Source organism: Phaethon aethereus (genome assembly GCF_964289735.1).
Source record: "Phaethon aethereus genome assembly, chromosome: 11".
NCBI classification, from domain to species: Eukaryota; Metazoa; Chordata; class Aves; order Phaethontiformes; family Phaethontidae; genus Phaethon; species Phaethon aethereus.
The window spans coordinates 7,614,231-7,631,204 of record NC_138587.1 but is presented as its reverse complement, the minus strand read 5'-3'; the positions used below and the strand labels follow the sequence as shown (position 1 = coordinate 7,631,204).

General features: G+C 38.0%; 1 protein-coding gene across 1 annotated transcript in view; it reads left to right on the top strand.

Moving 5' to 3' along the window:
* The window catches only part of SLC25A26 (solute carrier family 25 member 26), a gene marked incomplete at its 3' end in the record, with an annotated part of 87,614 nt that overhangs the window by 21,209 nt on the left and 49,431 nt on the right, over positions 1–16,974 (top strand). Inside the window, exon 5 of the mRNA XM_082004841.1 lies at positions 891–938. Within this exon, the coding sequence (XP_081860967.1) occupies positions 891–938 (48 nt within the window). The remainder of the gene's footprint in view (positions 1–890; positions 939–16,974) is intronic.

Here is a 16,974-nt window from a genome sequence, read left to right as displayed (position 1 = left end):
GTTTTTCAAGTTCTATTCCAGAAGAGAAAGTGGCTCCTGAAAACACTGGCAGGGGGAATTATACACATTTCTCTGTGTAAAAGCCAGGAAAAGGAGGACATAAATACAACCTTTAAATGATCCACTTGATTTTTATTAGCTTGTAAATGAAAACTATTATGATAACCCTGCACAAGAGGGTCACTGGAACTTCTTTATGTGACTTGGTCATTCTGCTCTAAAAACTGGTGCTCTCAAAACCGTATGTTTTTTCCCCTTCTTTGTAGCTGGCCAGAGAACCAGAAGACTTGCCAAACAGTGGAATAAACTGTCCTATAAGACATTAAACATAATTTTATATACACTTATAAAATAAAATTTTAATTGTTCTAAATGTTGTCAGCTGGTTAAAAATACAAAATATTTGTCTTGATAAGCTCTGAATCAAGGCTAAGAAGGTGGACATAGGAAGCTGTCATCGTATGGGTTCATTTTGCATGGGCTATTTAAACAGAAGACTAGTAGTTTCAAAATATTTATGGGATAGTGGATACTTCTAGTGTTATTTGTATTATAAATACGTAAATATATTTATATTAATATAGAAATATCGGACAAGTAGAGTTTGAAGTAATGTGGTTTTATGCCTTCTTGCCCTTTTAATTTTAACTGTAAGGTATACTTCTCTATAACTGATTATTCTGAACAGTGGTTTAATGATCTTTGAACATAAAATGGCACTCTAAATCATGGAATACAGTATACAAGGTTGTAATCAATATAGTCAATTTGCAAGAAGTTCAGGTCTGACACTCAGTAAGGCTGTAATGCTTGCCTCCTAATCACTGATAAATTGTGGTCTTTGGCAAACTAATTCCCTGTAGTTGATGCTTTCTTTTGTTGGTTTACAGGGTATTCAAGGACTTTATCGGGGTTATAAAAGCACAGTATTAAGAGAGGTAAAACACTTGTCTTTCTGTCTTTTTTGTCTTTTAAATTGATTCCTTTGCCTCACTTTGTTTTCTAACAAGAGGTAGTAGTACAATTGAGATCAATTGCTCTAACCATAGACTCTAGATCCTAACATATTTCATTGTAGATAAGTTACTAGTCTGTAATTTAAATAGAATACTGATAATGTGCACTAAGAAAACCTGTGATACATGCAGAAAATCATCTACCATCCTGTCTCTCAGTTCTGTTGCTGTTAAATCATAAAAGGATGGAAATGTATATATTCGTATGATGAAAACCATAAAATAAAGTACTGGAAACTTCCTCAAGTCTTGTGATTGCATCATGTGAAGTATGTACGCCAACAATGGTGAACTGGTGGCATCAGGCCAAGTTTGGCACAGACGGATTTAGGCTTTCTTTAAATATATTTGTCAGCAGATGCCAAGAGATTTATCTGTCATCTGTATATAGGGTGGATTGTGCTTGCTTGCTCTTTTTTTTTTTTTTTAAATGTGTGAAAGAAATGCATTTAGTCATCTAGTCTGTAGATGTGATATGGCATTACTTAACTCTAAATCAGAAGTACTTCACTGTTGGAAGAAAACTGGAGCTAAAAATATTTTGGCCTGCTTGGCAGAAAATAGTTCCTAAATGAAAATCTCTTCATAAACGTTCTGTGAATTGCAGGATTAGTGTCATGGAACTGCTTGATATGCTGTGTGAACTGAAGGCAGATTGTAAAAGTAGAAAAACATACTGATGAACTCCCAGTCTAAAACTGTTTCAGAATCAGGTGCCAGGAGGTCGTCTTTTGACAAAGCAGAAGTTGCACCATGAGTACCTCAGAGAGATGAGGTTCGCTTGCTATGAAAGCATAACAGCTATTGTCCAGGAAGGGTTCTTTACTTACTGTGTTCAATTTTGTATGTGTGGGTTTGTCTTCTCCTTATATAACTCAACTGAGTAAACTAGGTTTGGATCTTTGCTGCTTTTGTTTGATGTTTTGTTTTTTGTTTTGAATAAGCCTTCATTCAACAGTTCTGCTTTTAAAAGTCTTTCTGCATGCTGAAAACTGTTTTTAGAACAGTTATGTTAGCCAGCTTTTGTTACAATTATGGAATAAAGATGGATATTACCTAAAATAATAAATACTAAATTTAGTGTTCCTTAGAGTGCTGACAAATGATAATGCGCTGCAGTCTATTTTAGCAGTTTTGAGTGTTAAAAAAATTAGTTACTTGTGCAGAGATGACACCTGCTTTTCTGAAACATAACCCCCACTGTAGCTTCCTCCTGTACTTATTTTCTGGCTCACTAAACACATGTCATTCACTCAGATTTCATTTGGAGATGGGCAAAAAAGGCCAACGAATCATTTTTATTTCTCTGAGGGGTTCTGAATAAATGAATAAATTTAGATCCCATTGAATACAGATTTTGCATACTAACAGGTAGATAAAACACATGGTTACTACTGGGTGCTATTCTCCTTAAAATTTGTTTTGACATATGTCAGGGTGGTAATTAATTTGCAGACCATATTCATGGCATAGTGTGTGACCCTGCTGAGATAACTTTGTTTACTCAAAATGGCAGCACTTTGTTGGAAATGTAATGGGGGTCCTCTCCATTATGTATATTCATAAAAAAACCTTCAGAACTGATTTCAGTTGAAGTATTGCTTTTTGGGAGAATCTGTCCAATAGAATGAGAAATAAATGACTACCAAATGAAATGTGCTTTCTCTTCAAAATGAAACAAATCATAGGTGATGTTTAGGAAAAATAAATCTTTGAATTTAACAGTGTTAAGACCACTGCATTTTTCTGACAATGAATATTGTAAAGCAATTGTCCACTTGAGTAAGAACAGCATATTGAACCTTCAGCTGGAATAGTTCTAGGCCTGACATTTAATCTTGGTATTTTTCCTTCTCTTTAAGTACACTTTGTCCTTTAGGTTTTTATTTTCAGATAAAAGGCTGTATTGTTTCATTATTGGACACATCTGATATTGAATATTGATGCTTCTCAGATGATGATATTCTTGCACTGGCAAAATTCTTGAGCCAAAATTTGAGAAAGGTTAACTTTAGTTGTTGCATCAGGATAAAATTTTGTGTATTATATAAAGCAGATTTCAATGCCGGGGCAAGAATCTGCTTGCCAATTACTTGGACTTAAATGAAAATGAGTCTGATTGTTTATAAAAGGAGTGCAATGTTAAAACCTCGTCTTTTTACTATAGCATAATAGGTCTTTTCAAGACAGCCTTATTCTATTCCATGGAATTTGCATTAGCTGCTGTGCTGCTTCTGTTGTGGTGCAAGGCAGTTGTTTCATCCTTCATTTTTTTTATTCTTACTCTTTCACTATCCCCTTTATCTTCTCATCAGAATACTTTCTGTACAGATGAATATTAGAAGATGGCTAAATATGTAATGCTTTTGGAAATAACTTTGAGTGAACCTCAATGCTTGGAAGTTTTGGCTATGACTTTTTCACCTTTTTCACTCCTTTTTGGTCCCTCTTCTCTTGCATCTTCATTACATTTTGGACTTTACATCTTCCTTTGATGTAGTTATACTGAACTAATCCTAAAATTGAAAGGGAGGTGAGATACAGTTCATCATTCTGTTGGCAGTAGTAGCCAGAAAGAGGCATCCATCCTCCAAGAGGAAAGCTTTTGTGATAAGGTACAAAGTGGGAGTATGGTTATTAGGTTGCTGAATGAGACTTTGAATAAATGGCAGAAACCGGGGGCTGTGAAACAATGTGGAATTCCCATGATGTAATTTCCAAAGCAAAGTGAGAACCGTCCTTTCCTATGGTTGTAGTGTACCAGTGTGCATTGGTGTGGAAACGGGATCATGCTAGTAAGAACAGTCAATGAACAGGTAAATTTATTCATGTTTTCCACAACAGAGACAAATTCATTTGTAAGATATCCAGCCATCTTATAACAAGGCAGGAGCAGACTATAAATCCACTGTAAATCCTCTAGAATTTCTTAATGGGAATGTAGTTCTGCTGCTGAGATCATATATAAGCAAATGGAGCCAGATTTTTAATTCCTGCATAATTCATTTTATTAACTATGACCAAGTAGAACATCTGTTAAAATTCCATAATGTTCAGTTCATGGGAAAAAGAGAGAAACCCCCGAGTTCCCATTGGAGCTTTTCCATTTCCACTAATGTTACAGCACTCTAGCAGATGTCTTGAAGGACATTATTATGAATAAGAGGACAACGCAAGGAAAGGAAGTGCCTTGTCCAGTTTCCCTGTGTACAGTAGCTGGCTGTACAATGAATTAACTTCTGCCTGTCTGTGTGCAGGTTGCAGCTTTGCACAAGCAGTGCCACAGTTAACTGTAGTGTCCCTTCTGTCATGAGTTACCATAGTTTGGAAGAACTGAGTGAGTCCTGAGTGGGTGTTCTGTGTGTTTTTAATCTAATTTGTCACTTCAAAAAACATTGCAGATGGACTGGGCCCTAGCCCAGAAGTAGATTCAAAAGGAGCTAAAATTAATATCAAACCCTTCCTTAAAGGGGATGGAGGGTGACTGTCTCTTTATAATTCACAGATGTCTTGAAAGGAGACTGAGAATCGCTTTCAACTGTCAGTCTTTGCTGTGCAGGTAGCTCTGAGTAACTTTGTTCTGTGTTGCCTCGATAGACTATCTGTGACACTTCAGGTGCTCTGCTTGTGGTGGCCTCCATTCAGGTAGAGGTGGTAATGATGCTTTTACTTGACAGTGTTGTTTCAGAACTCATCTCGGAGCTCTGAATTTGAAAGAAAACTACTGATAAATCTGAACCCACTCTTGTAAAGCATGCTATTGATCTTACTTCCAGTGAGATAGCCTAGTCATGACTTTTGGGAGTCCTAGTTTAAGTTAGTACAGTTGTGGGATGGTTTGGGTTTTTTTTGTTTGTTTTATTCCCTTCAGTGAATGGAAGTCAGAGCCCTAAGCCCATAAAGGCAGCTGCTGCTGTCTTGAGGGAGAGAGAGTACTCCATGCTATATTTATTTTGGGGAGGAGAAGGACAGCTAGTTCAAAGTATGCTGTTGCATTAATGAGTGGCAGCAGTGTGACAAACGGGCAACAATTCAGGCTCTTCCCAATCTCAGAAAGCCAAGAAGTAATAATGTCTCCTGAGGAGGAGGTACTGTTGTATGTATGCCACAGAATGAGTGTCCTGTTATAATCCGTGTATCAAAAGGGAGGTGGAGGATACACAGGGCAGCCTTATGAAGACAAAGAAGGAACTAGCAGAAAAAACACCACCAAAAAAAAACCCTTAAATGACTTACTACCTGGGAGGGGGAATCTAAATCAACCAGCAGCAAAATAGGCCTTAAAGGCACACCTGCTGCATTTTCTTAAATTTAAAAGGTCTGTGAACAAAGGATGCTGAGAAGGGTTTATAGAAAAATGTGAAACCCAGCTGATATATGTTGACCCTGTTGACTGACTGAGCAAGGGAGGGGATCTCTGAGGGCTGAGCTTGGTAGGAAGCAGTCTGCAAACAGGGAGCCTAGTTTGTTTATCCAGTAGAGGTAGTTTTGCATGCTTTTCTTTTGTTAGGACATCTTTATATAAATATCCTGTTCTCCTAGCTGTTAGAGGGTTTTTTTTGAGTTTATCTCTGTTGCTGTAGGACAGAAAGAATGTTATTAACACATTCTTTTACTTGCACAATTAAAACTTTGATCTTCTATCATTGTGTATTACAGAGCAGATGTCGGTAGAAATAGGCAAACAGGACACTATCTTAATACAATATTTGGAAAAATAAACATCCTTCTTAATGAAATATGTGCAGTATCTGTCTTTTGTTACCTTCTAGAAAACTGAGCTGGTTTTATTTTAATTTGTGATTCTAGATACATTAGGTTTAACCAGGAATTTGCCAGGCAGGATCTGTAACACTGGGTTTTTGACGACTACTGAGCAACCAGTGTTTCTTTGGCTTGGGTGTTTCCATATAGAACAACAACCATCTCATGAAAGGGATAGGAACTGTAAAATGGATTAACTAGCTAGACCCTGCCATGTGGAAAATTGTGCAGAAGTTATGTGACATGATTAATGGGGGGAAAATTGAAAAATAAGTCCCTGCTTCCCCCTTTTAACACTACCTTGTCTTGGAAAGCCTCTCACTGCAGTTGTATCCGCTCTTGTATCACTTGTACACTTGTATCCTTCTACATATATATATTCAAGGGTTTTTAATTTTGAAAGGTGTATAAAGGTTAAAGGTAATTCTCCTGGGGTAAGAGCAGGAGACATGTCCATGGTCTGGGATAAAGGCTCAGGCACATCCTAGCTCGTGACCTGGAACACTGATAAATGGACAAAAGGAATAACTGTCCTTTGCAGTTGTAGGTTATGCTCATTACCTTCTCCCTGCAAATGCTGGAATAGTACTTGGAAACGAAAATGGAGATCTCAAAGAACTTACAAATTACTTTTACAGACCACAAAATAACCCTGCTTTTTCTAATTTACCAGTTGTGCGAAATAGGTTTTGTGACATGCCTGAATGGCAAATAAACTGGCCAGGGTGGACAGAGGCCTAAAGCAAATTCCTGTTGAAGTTTGGGGGTGGGGTGGGGGGTGTGTGTGTGTCTCGTTTTGTTTTCTCCAAGCATGTGCAATGATCTCAGATTTTCCAGTCGAATGCTCTCTCTTTCTTAGGCTAGGTGCAGTATCCTTATATACTGGTTAGAATCAGAATGCAGCCATCCTTGCTGCCATCAATTCGCAGTTTACCAATGGAGCATACAGTTACTGCATCTGTTCGACATCAGTGGATATCTTCAGATGAAAAGAATTTCATATATGCAGTTTGTTTCTGTATTTTGAAAACTACAGCCTTGCATCTAGGGTCTTTGAACAGAAAAAACACTTTGAAAACTATATGCGCTAAGAACAGCTTATATGATTTGATAATGCAGGATCTTTTCAAATTAATGTGTATGCAAGCAGAGTCTTGCAGGAAGCTTATTCCACTGCATGCTTGAAATAGGGAAACTATTTCCATACATTCTCTAAGCAGCTTACTAAAGCATTTTTGCAAGTGATGTTTTCTGCAGCATTCATGGTGTAGGAATGTGTTTTGTGGGTCAGTAACAACACCCTGGGAAAGAACAAGTTGGGAAGAAGCAAAGGCCTAACTTTGTTCTGGTTTTCTTCTTGCTATGATATGTTTTTGGGTTTTTGTTGGGCTTTTTGTGTTTTTTTTTTTTTTAATTTTAAATAGCCTAAGAACTATATTCTTTACATTGGTTACTTTTGATTTTTACATGTTTTTGTAATGGTTTGAAGAGCACACTCCATATGCTATCTCTAGTGGAGAACACAAATTTCCCCACCAAAATAAAATTATCTGTGACAAAGCATCAGGAAGTGGTTGCAAAACCTTGATGGAGAACACACAAAAAGCATCCCTTTCCCTTATGAGAAGGCAGGACTGTCACAAGAGAGAGGACAGGCACTAAGAGATAGTCCTCATTGTAAAAGGAGAAAAGGCTTAAAGTAGTAAGTAGCAAATAAGTGATTGTTAGGGGTATTTAAAAAAAAAAAAAAGGCTATCTCATGGTGTCATTGGATGAATAACATCTTTAAAGCTTTCTGGGGCAAACCATATTAGAGTTAATGGAATAACTTTGAATATTCAGTCATTGTAGCCTGAGAGCATAGCACTGAAGTTAGGAGAAGCCACTACCTGTCTAATGCAATTAGACAGTTGCGCCTACCACTATAAAATTTGGCTGGCCTTAAGACTTGTGACAGTTTAAAAGCAAAAAAAACGAAGAACCAAACAAAAATTTGTGGAGTTTTTGGCTGAGTGGTGACTTTTAGTTTTAATTCCACAGCTACATTCCACTATGGGCAACTGTATTTGTCTGTCTAAATTCCTTCTGTAGTTCTCAGTGGGAGACAAGATTTCCCATTTCACCAAGCTGTAGAGTAATCCTGCCGATGGCTGAAGACTGTTTCATTAATGCTTGAAGCAATTTCTGTACGTCTGTGCAGAAGCGAGTAATTATCTAACCCTAAGAAGTTATGTGCATGTGGTGTATCTGTCTATATAAAATCTGGACAAAGAGGCAGATGGATGCATGTACATATAAAATATGGTATTATTTTTAATAATACCTTGTCAAGGGTCTTGCACTCTGAAACAACTAGTCCTATAAATGCGTGTGATCGGTCTGGAACAACAAGCAATTTAGCAATTTTCTAAAAGTACAGGACTGTCTTTCAAGGATGAAATTCTTGCCTGAAGTGGACCAAAACATGGTTTTTACAGTGGAAGACTTCCACTGGCAGAATTACACTGCTATCAGTATTAATAGCAATTATCTAGTTTTCATACTTGGGCTGCTATTACCTAGTTTCTCTACATCTGCTAAAACCCAGAAGCACAGTTAAAAGAATCAGCAATCCCAGATCAAAAGCTTTTCCCCAAAACTCCTTGTATGATGTTATGTCAACCAGCAGTTCTGCTTTAACACAAAGACCTGAGCGTCTGCTCTGGTCAAGAGATGATGCGCTTCAGGACCTGAGGGCATAGTGAGAGTTCTGGGGAGCAGGGCTGGTGTGGGACCAGAAGCCTGGGCTGTCTTATTTCTGCTTGCCCTTGAGCTTGACAGGGGACTGAGAACCCTGAGAGAGCTCTCTTAACTGAGAGGCTTTAGCACTTGCGAGTCTCCAGCCACATGAGTGGTGGCCATCATCTTGCTTTCTCTTTTATCCACAAAGACGATGTTGTCGTATTCTGTAGCTTATTAGAAGTAGTTCAGCAAGAGGGAGATCTGAGGGCATTAACATGTTAGCTCTAGTGATTTGTTTGGGAGAGTCTCCTTTCTGCTCTGAGTTTAGCACCTCTATAGTTTAAATCAAAATAGCATGAAGTGGTGGGCTTTGGGCTGGAGTTGAATGGAGGGCCTGGAATACACTAGCTTCTGCTGGTTCTGGTACAGGGTAAGAAAGAGACCTTTGGCAGTGGGGTGAGGCAGGCAGTTGGGGAAAATCTGCTCTTAAATTGACCCAGCATTGATTCTAGGAATCTGTCATTCATATCCTTAATACAAAAATTTAGGTCTGCATGTATCCAGACTAACGTGCCTGTCAGCAGTGCTGGTTTCGGTGGGAACCTCAGCACTTGAATTACCATTTGTGCAGATTTTCAAAGTCAGTAGTGATTGTGATCTTTCATCTGTAGGTACAACATCAGAATTGGAGGGATGTAGCTAAAGCATGTAGAAGAGAGGAAACTGATTTTAATCTAGACTGCTGCTTCTGAAACCATGCCTTCATTTGACAATAAATAATTCCACCCAATCCTGACATGTCACTAGATTTTTTTTTTAAATATATATAGATATATATGGATATAATACTTGTTCTGTTACTTGTTTACTTTACATATAATATGTACACATAAGTAAGTATTAGGCATCTACTGAGGAATATGAAAGTGAAAACTTGAATCTGAAACCCAAAGATTATGGATGAAGGTGTGAAAAAGAAACCAGATCTGTGGCAGAAAGCTTATGTAATTTATCACAGTTATGATAATGTTTGGGAGCATGGCTAGAAGCACTTGTGAGAGTCTGCTACAAGAACATTTCTTCCAAGTGCTTAATACAGATCATAATTCAATTTTTTAGAAAGACTAGCTGTTTATATTACAGGAAATGAGAGTTGTTTCCACTCTTTTGAGTGTAGGAGAAGTGACCACCCAAAAAAGAAAAGACTGAAAGTCATATCTAGCTTCAGAATATTTTTAAGAGTCAGATTTGGCTGGTTTTAACGGAATAGATAAAACAACTTTCCTAGCTTGTTTAAAGGGGAATCTTGGGAGTGCACTAGCAATCAATCCTTATAGTAAACATTTCGTCCAGTTAAGTGAAAAGAAGTTAATTTTGGGCATGGGAACTTTTCCTTTTATTAAAGGAAAAAAAAAAAAAGCAGTGACCTTTCTTCTGTTTATCCCTTGCTATGGGCATGTTGACTTCAGTGCTACAAGCCTTCACACACTAGAGGGCACGCAGTGCCTGCGCTTGCTGCAATGCCAGCCCAAGGAAATGCTTATCGCAAGGCATATAATTTTAGGATGACCTGTGGATCTAGGGATTGATTTTGCTTTAATCCTGCCTCAATCCAGTTGCAAAGGAAACATAACATTTGAAAATTAATTTGAAATTTATTTGAAATTTTGACTCTGGGGACTAGTCCCATTGAATTTCCTGGGACTAACTTGTGTGAGTAAATGGAGTGAGATTTAGTCTGGGAATGATTTTATGGATTCCTATTTTTTAACTTTGACTAGGTTTTCATTTGATATTAATTGATTGAATAAGGTCTATAGGTCTGTAGCATTCCCTGTATATTCTTGCCCAGTGGAATTATGCCTATGTGATCATAAAGAAGAGAAAGGAGGTTGTATGATCGTAACACATTACAGTGTCCATGCTGAGACTTCACAGGTTATGTAGTAAGCTATTTTAAATTTGATTTTTAGCATCAGTTTTTGCCAGGATTCTGCATTTCTTTATCTGATTTTAAGAAAAATACAATAAGCTTTAAAACTTTTGGGATAATCCTCATGTGGTGTGTACCTTAATTTGAGAATCCCTTGTCACTTTGTATATAGTTGGAAGTGCATATCGGGGATGGAACAAGAGAGACAGGTGGTAATGTGATTTTCCTTATTTTTATAGAAATGTAAGGCAAAGCAGGCCTGGTGTGTATACTGCAGATGGAAATAGTGTTATTAAACCGACTCTTATCTCACTTTTATTTTTCTGTTAATTTTATAGACTCCAATAAAGCGTAAGCTCTGCAAATTTTCTTTTTTATGCTGGTTGAATATGTGAAAATTGAGTTCTTGCTTTTCAAAGCCAGCAGGTCTAGCTACAATAAAGTAGAGCTTGGCCTGAATGTTTTGGCATCACGCTGCAAGTACAGCAATTCTCGGGTCACTCTGCCAGATCTGTCTATCCCAGGCTTGAATCTTTCACAGTTAAAGGCTGCTAGTGATGCACAATATGTAACATAGATGAATTTCTTTCAAAAGTAAACTGAGGCCTCTCAGTGCTCTTCCAGGCAGAACAAACCCCCCAAAAAGAAAGAGAAACATAAGCCAGGGTACTACTCCTGCTCTCCCGTAGGAGAACAGCTAGTACATGGTATTCTGTGTATGCATTTGACGTTGCATGGTCTCTTAACTTAAAAAGAGACAAGCAAGTAAAGAAGTATCCCTGTATATCAGAATAAATAATATGCTCGTACCTCAGTGGGAGGTTATCTGCTCCATTCTTGCTTTTGCTGATATGAAATCCTGAAGTGCAAGAAAACATTTTAGGAGTCTCATGAAACATAAGACCAGGAGGCACTTAGCTGAACCTTGTTTTGCTGACTTTAATGTACTGAATGCCAATTAAAGCAAAATTTGGCCCAGTATAATTTTGCCACTGGCTACATACCTCACAAGTTTTGGGTTTTTTTTTTTTCTTTTTCTCCTTTTTCTTCAACCTTCCCAGCATTTTGCCTTCTGGCCTGTACAGCTGTGCTGCTAGTATACTTTCTATTTCTGGAAATGACCCATGCGGTTAGGTCAGTTTGTTTTAGCCTCGCTCCTTGTTGCTGAAGTAGAATAGCACATTTCCCCGAACTGCATGAAAGCCAGGGTAGACAATCTTGATAAATATGATTAATGGGCCCCTCTGCTTTGCTCTGCAGCTGAAGGTTTCCTGAGCTTTGTGTCAGCTGGGTTGCAGCTCCCCAAACCAGCCTTTACATAGAAAGTATGCCTTAGGTTCAATTATGTTGTTAAATATATTTTTATTCACAGCTTTTGCTATAGGAAAGTTTTTGCAATTGAAATATGGTAATAAGAGTCTAAAGAGGTAGTATTGGCAGGAAAAGCAATTCATAAATATGGGTGAGTTTTGATTCTCCTCCCCTCCGCCCCGGTCTTGTTACCTAGATGTTTGTTGGTTACGTTTCCTGTGACCAAACTAAAGTCTGGGGTTAGTTGAGGTGTTTAATTCCTTGCCCTGATCAGCAGGGTAGTAACTATGATGGGAGATAGTAGCAAGTGATGGTAGCTTTGAGTTGATTATAACTTGTCACTACATGGAATATATTTGTAAGTTACTTTTATGTTTATTTCCAGTACTGTGACTTAAACATCTTCTGTGTTGTCACTTTTGTCAGAAAGAAAAACAAATGAAGTATCATGTTATGTTGATGAAAAATGTATCTACAGACTCCAGCAGTTATGTGACTGCTCCTTCAGAAATAGAATTAAATAATATAGCGGAAAAAATCCCCACAATGATGTGAGTGATAATAAAATAAAATGTGTGATTGGCATCAAGGAAGATTCAGCTTGTACCTCTATTAATTAGCGAACACTGACATTTATGAGGGTACTCTGCAAATTGTTCTTAAAATTCAGAGGCCAGACTTCTGCCCTGTGTGGGAATAGCTGGCTGCAGCACAGGCTGAATCCATCTAGCTTTCCTGGTGGCTGCTATGCAATTGTAATTGCAGGAACACATCAGCATTCCCAATAATTGAGTACAAGTCTTAATAGCAAATAAGCCTCTTGAAGTTGTTCCCCCCTCCACTGCAATCAAAGGAGAGCTTTGTTAAGGCATTAACTAACAAATTAGCTGCTAAATACTGGTAATAACCTATTTCCCACAGATTGTTTTTTAATTATAGCCTGAGCTGTGTGATTCCTGAAATGACTTCTTCGGCAAACTAATGTTTGTGGTCACTTCCAACCACTGTAACTAATTGGCAAAAAAGTAATTTTTAAAGTCTTTACTGATACCAGAACACGCTTTGCTTATATATTCTTGCCTGCAGAAGTATTTTCTCAGTGTTTCTTTTAACTGTTATTAGTATTTTAATTTCAGTGTATTGGGCTGTGCTGGGAAGTTGTTGTTTCGATTTTCCTTCCATGTACAGTATATGTCCTCATTAGATTTTTAGATAGCATAGGTATCTTCCACTTAATTGTTACAAGAAACTTTTCCAATGGGGGAGGAGGAATTAACCACTTCATTTTTTTTATGTATTGGTTAATGCAAACTATTTATTTTGCTAATCTGTGTCTCAGCAACCATTTAGAAAACTAAATGATGTTTGGTTTTTGGAGGGAGAGGTATTTTTTTTTTGTATATTCATTGTTTTTCCTCCCCAGATTTCAATTAAAGGCCGCACGTCTTCCAATATATCATTCTGCTTCCCTTCAAAACTGACTCTTTTACAAGGGAGCACAGCCATCAAAATTGGCAAGCATTAAGCTTGGTAATTAGTTCAATATAGTGACCAATTCCATGAATTACGAGTTCAAAGCAACACATGGACATGGATGAAATCAGATTTTGGCATTTCTCACTTAGATTGTTTCAGGACACTGCTGGAGCTTCTTTGATCTGTAAATAACAACTGCAGTTCAGTGCCTTACTTAAAATACATCAAACGCATTCATGACTTCTGCTTTTACATATAGACCTCACTTCTAGTTACAGTTTTGAATCAGATTAATAAAGCTATTCATGTTTTGAGATTTCATAGAGAGAGCTACCAAAGATAGTGCTTTTCATTCTTCATGTTTGAAAAGGAGCAGCAAACATTTCTCTGAGTGTGCACCCCTCAGGTGCTTTATGAAGTCAAAAGTGACCATCTCCTGTATTGCAGATCCTCTGCAACCTGATGGCAACGGGTGTCTTGCTTTACCCTTTCACCAGTATAAAACAAGTGAGCTAAAGGTTTTTTTTCACTGCACCATGCAGTAACTTACTTCAGTAACTCCTTTCCCTGCTGTAGATTGCACATAACAGCCTTTTTCCTAGTTCTGAATTTTGCGGTGGTTTGAATTGTGATGTCCCATCAGACAGTAGCTGGAGGTAACCAGCCAGGCTGTATTTGTTACTATTTAAGGATGTACACAGGTGCTGACCTAGTTCAATAAGCAACATTGCTTTTCAATAGTTTGTTAAATGCACTACCTCTGGGTTTATCAGTTATGAAAGGGCTGTATGATTTCTTAGTAGAAAAGGAATGTGGGGAATTACAACTTCTCAGTGTTTTGCCATCAGCTTTCCAGCTGGGTAACTCTATTGCTTTTAATTTAACTCCCAGTGTTTTGGTTAGAAAAGTTCGGCATTCGGCAGTAGTGCAATGGGGTGTTTTTTGTGCTGCAAAGTTAGTGTAATTACCCGAGTTCTACACAAACGCTTAAGAGTTGTTTTCATAGTGCTTTGGAGTCTACTGAGATAAAGTTCCTGTCCTTTACAAGCCCTAATATACAACTTTGTATGCAGTGAAAGTTCACTGCAATCCTTCATTCCCCCCCCGCCCCCCGCCAAAAAAAGCTTGAAACTTAGCTGAAAGGCAAGTTTATTTTCTAAGCAACCCTGTCCCTTTTCTGTTTATAGTCCCTTGATAAAACACCAGATACCTCACACTTGGAGCATTTATTTCTGTGGGTAGCAGATGAGAAAACCTGAGCAGGCAAGTTAGACTTTGCCTGGCCAGATTAGACTCATGTTTGGTCCAGTATCTTGTAGATACTTCTCCCTTTTGAGGGAAAAAGTTGACATGAAAATTCATCTGAAGCTATCATGAAAAAGAAAACAACAGCAGAGGACAAGAAAAACGTGAGTGACAACAGTGAGAACACTGAGGTGCAGTGAAAGGAGTTAGTGCTCTTAGTGTTATATAAGCTCTTGTGTTTAATTCCAGACTTCATAAAAACCTGACAATGGGAGGAAGAGCTTTCAACTGATTTTGTGCTTTCTTGTCTCCATTGATCTCCCTCTGGGAGCAATACAGTGGGTTATGGCCACTGGAGATTTCTTGTCACGTGCGCTGGCTGGCTACAGGGACTTGTGTTTTGCAACGGGAACACCCTGCAGAAAGGAAATGTGTTCCACATAATTTTCAAGGTGAGAATTTGTGGATGCTTTCAGTGTGATGGGGTTTTTTTGCCAGTTCTAGAGACCTTTGGTTTCTGTACTGGCTTTTAAAAATGTGTAGAGAATACCACTGTAGGAACCATCTTTTGTGTTTTAATTCTTTCGGAAGTTTTGATAGATTTTTCTAAAAGAAATGATTCAGTGAAATTGTACTCTTTAACTTCAGTTTGAGTAGTTTGTATCACTGAGCTACTTCATTTTTATTTTGCTCAGCTGGTTGTTTAAGCTGAAGATTCTGGCTTGACCAGTTGTGAAGAGACAGGCTCACTGGGCTTTGAACTGTCCGAGAGGGTGTGATGAAGTTCAAAAGCACCGTGGAGGGCTGCTGTGAGGAGGTAAAAGGAGTGCCTCTGTGAGGGTTTTGGGATTAAATCTCAGCAGGATTTGTTTTGTAAATTAATATGTGAAGCTTCTGTGATTTGGTAGAATTAGATTCTAAAGAATGTTATTCCGCTTTTGCTTGTTTCTAGTGTTTGCATCAAAACTGTATACAAGGCTATATTTTACGCATTTTTTAGTTATTCTTTTGTTTTCAGGTTTACTACCCTTTTTGGTGCTCTGAAATACATGCGTGTTTTCTATGAGTGATAACACTTCACCTTAAAGTAATGAATAGGGATTTTGTTTTGGATTCATATCTCTGTTACCCATGATCTCTATTGTTTTTTCACTTTGGTTGTAAGTCTGGGTGTGTGTTTATCTGTTCATCTTGAATATTATATAGATGAGAGATGCTTATTCTGCATATTTAATGGTACTAACTGTTATTTTCAGAACATGCAGTTTCTGAAAGTATGAATTTAGAAACTAAATCCAGGAATTTCTGTGGCAGGTCAGGCACTTCTGGCCTCAACTGTCATTGACTGGAAGAAGAATAAAGCTCACGGTGCATCTACAAATCACTGAAGCATTCCCTTCCTTGATGTTATGATAAGTGTCATACGCTCTGTTGAGAGAGAATATGAATGTGCCTGGTGGATAAATGTTCTCTGGATAAACTTGGATGGTACCATGTCTTCTCACTCTGCCTTTTATGATCCACATCTCTCAGACTGATGTGAATATGTAAAATATGAGCTGCTTTTAAAAAACAGAAGTGTGTGTTTACATCTAATGCCCATGAAAAAAATGTGAGAAGTGAAGTAGATGCTATGGTGAAGTTTCAAAAACCAGCCACCAAAAGAGCCCTGATGGGTTTGTTTTCATTCCTATACTTTTTAGAGCCTATTTCATGATTGTTGATGCTTGATTCAGAATTTTAGGAGGGCATTTGAAGAAGGCAGTGTAGTTGTATGATTTAAGGGACTGGTGAACTGATGTGGCCTCCATGCATGATTACTGAGAGCAAACTCACTCCGTCTAGATATTCCAAATGCCTGTGAGATAAAATAAATGAGGGTAAACAACAACAGTTTGAGCGAGGAAGAAATAATTAAAAATAAATGTTTGGGGTTGGCAAAGCATGGGGAAAGAATTCTGCGAGAGATCCTACAGGGCCATGGCCTTTTCAGTGTGGTGAAAGGCAAGATGCAAAACTTTGTTTCACTCTAATATCTGTGTCAATATGTTGCACAGATCCACGGGTCAGGTGAACATAAATTGTGCTGTTGGAATTTATCCGGCCAGTAACTTAACCTCTGACTCACCCCAGTGATGGTACAGCATTACAAATGTAGTCTTCAAGGAAGGATGAACAAATTTCTTAAGCCATTGGGCACAAACAAAACCTTCAAAATCAGTCAAGAATACCTCCTTGTTCCACTGCTCTGTCACCCCTCGTGCCCTGGGATGTATTTATTGTGGCCCATGGTAGGAAAATTCAATCTGCCTATTTGTGTTCTGTGCTCAGAGTGACTAAAAGTACCTTTCCTTGTTTTGTCCAGCTCATGTTTAGTTCTGCGTCCTTTTAAAAATTTCCAGACCACCAAGTGTGATGACTGTCAGCTAAACAGATGAATATCCGTGGTTTGACAAACTAACCTCTTTTGTTAATTTACTTCAACAGAAGGGGACATAAAGAAGGGAA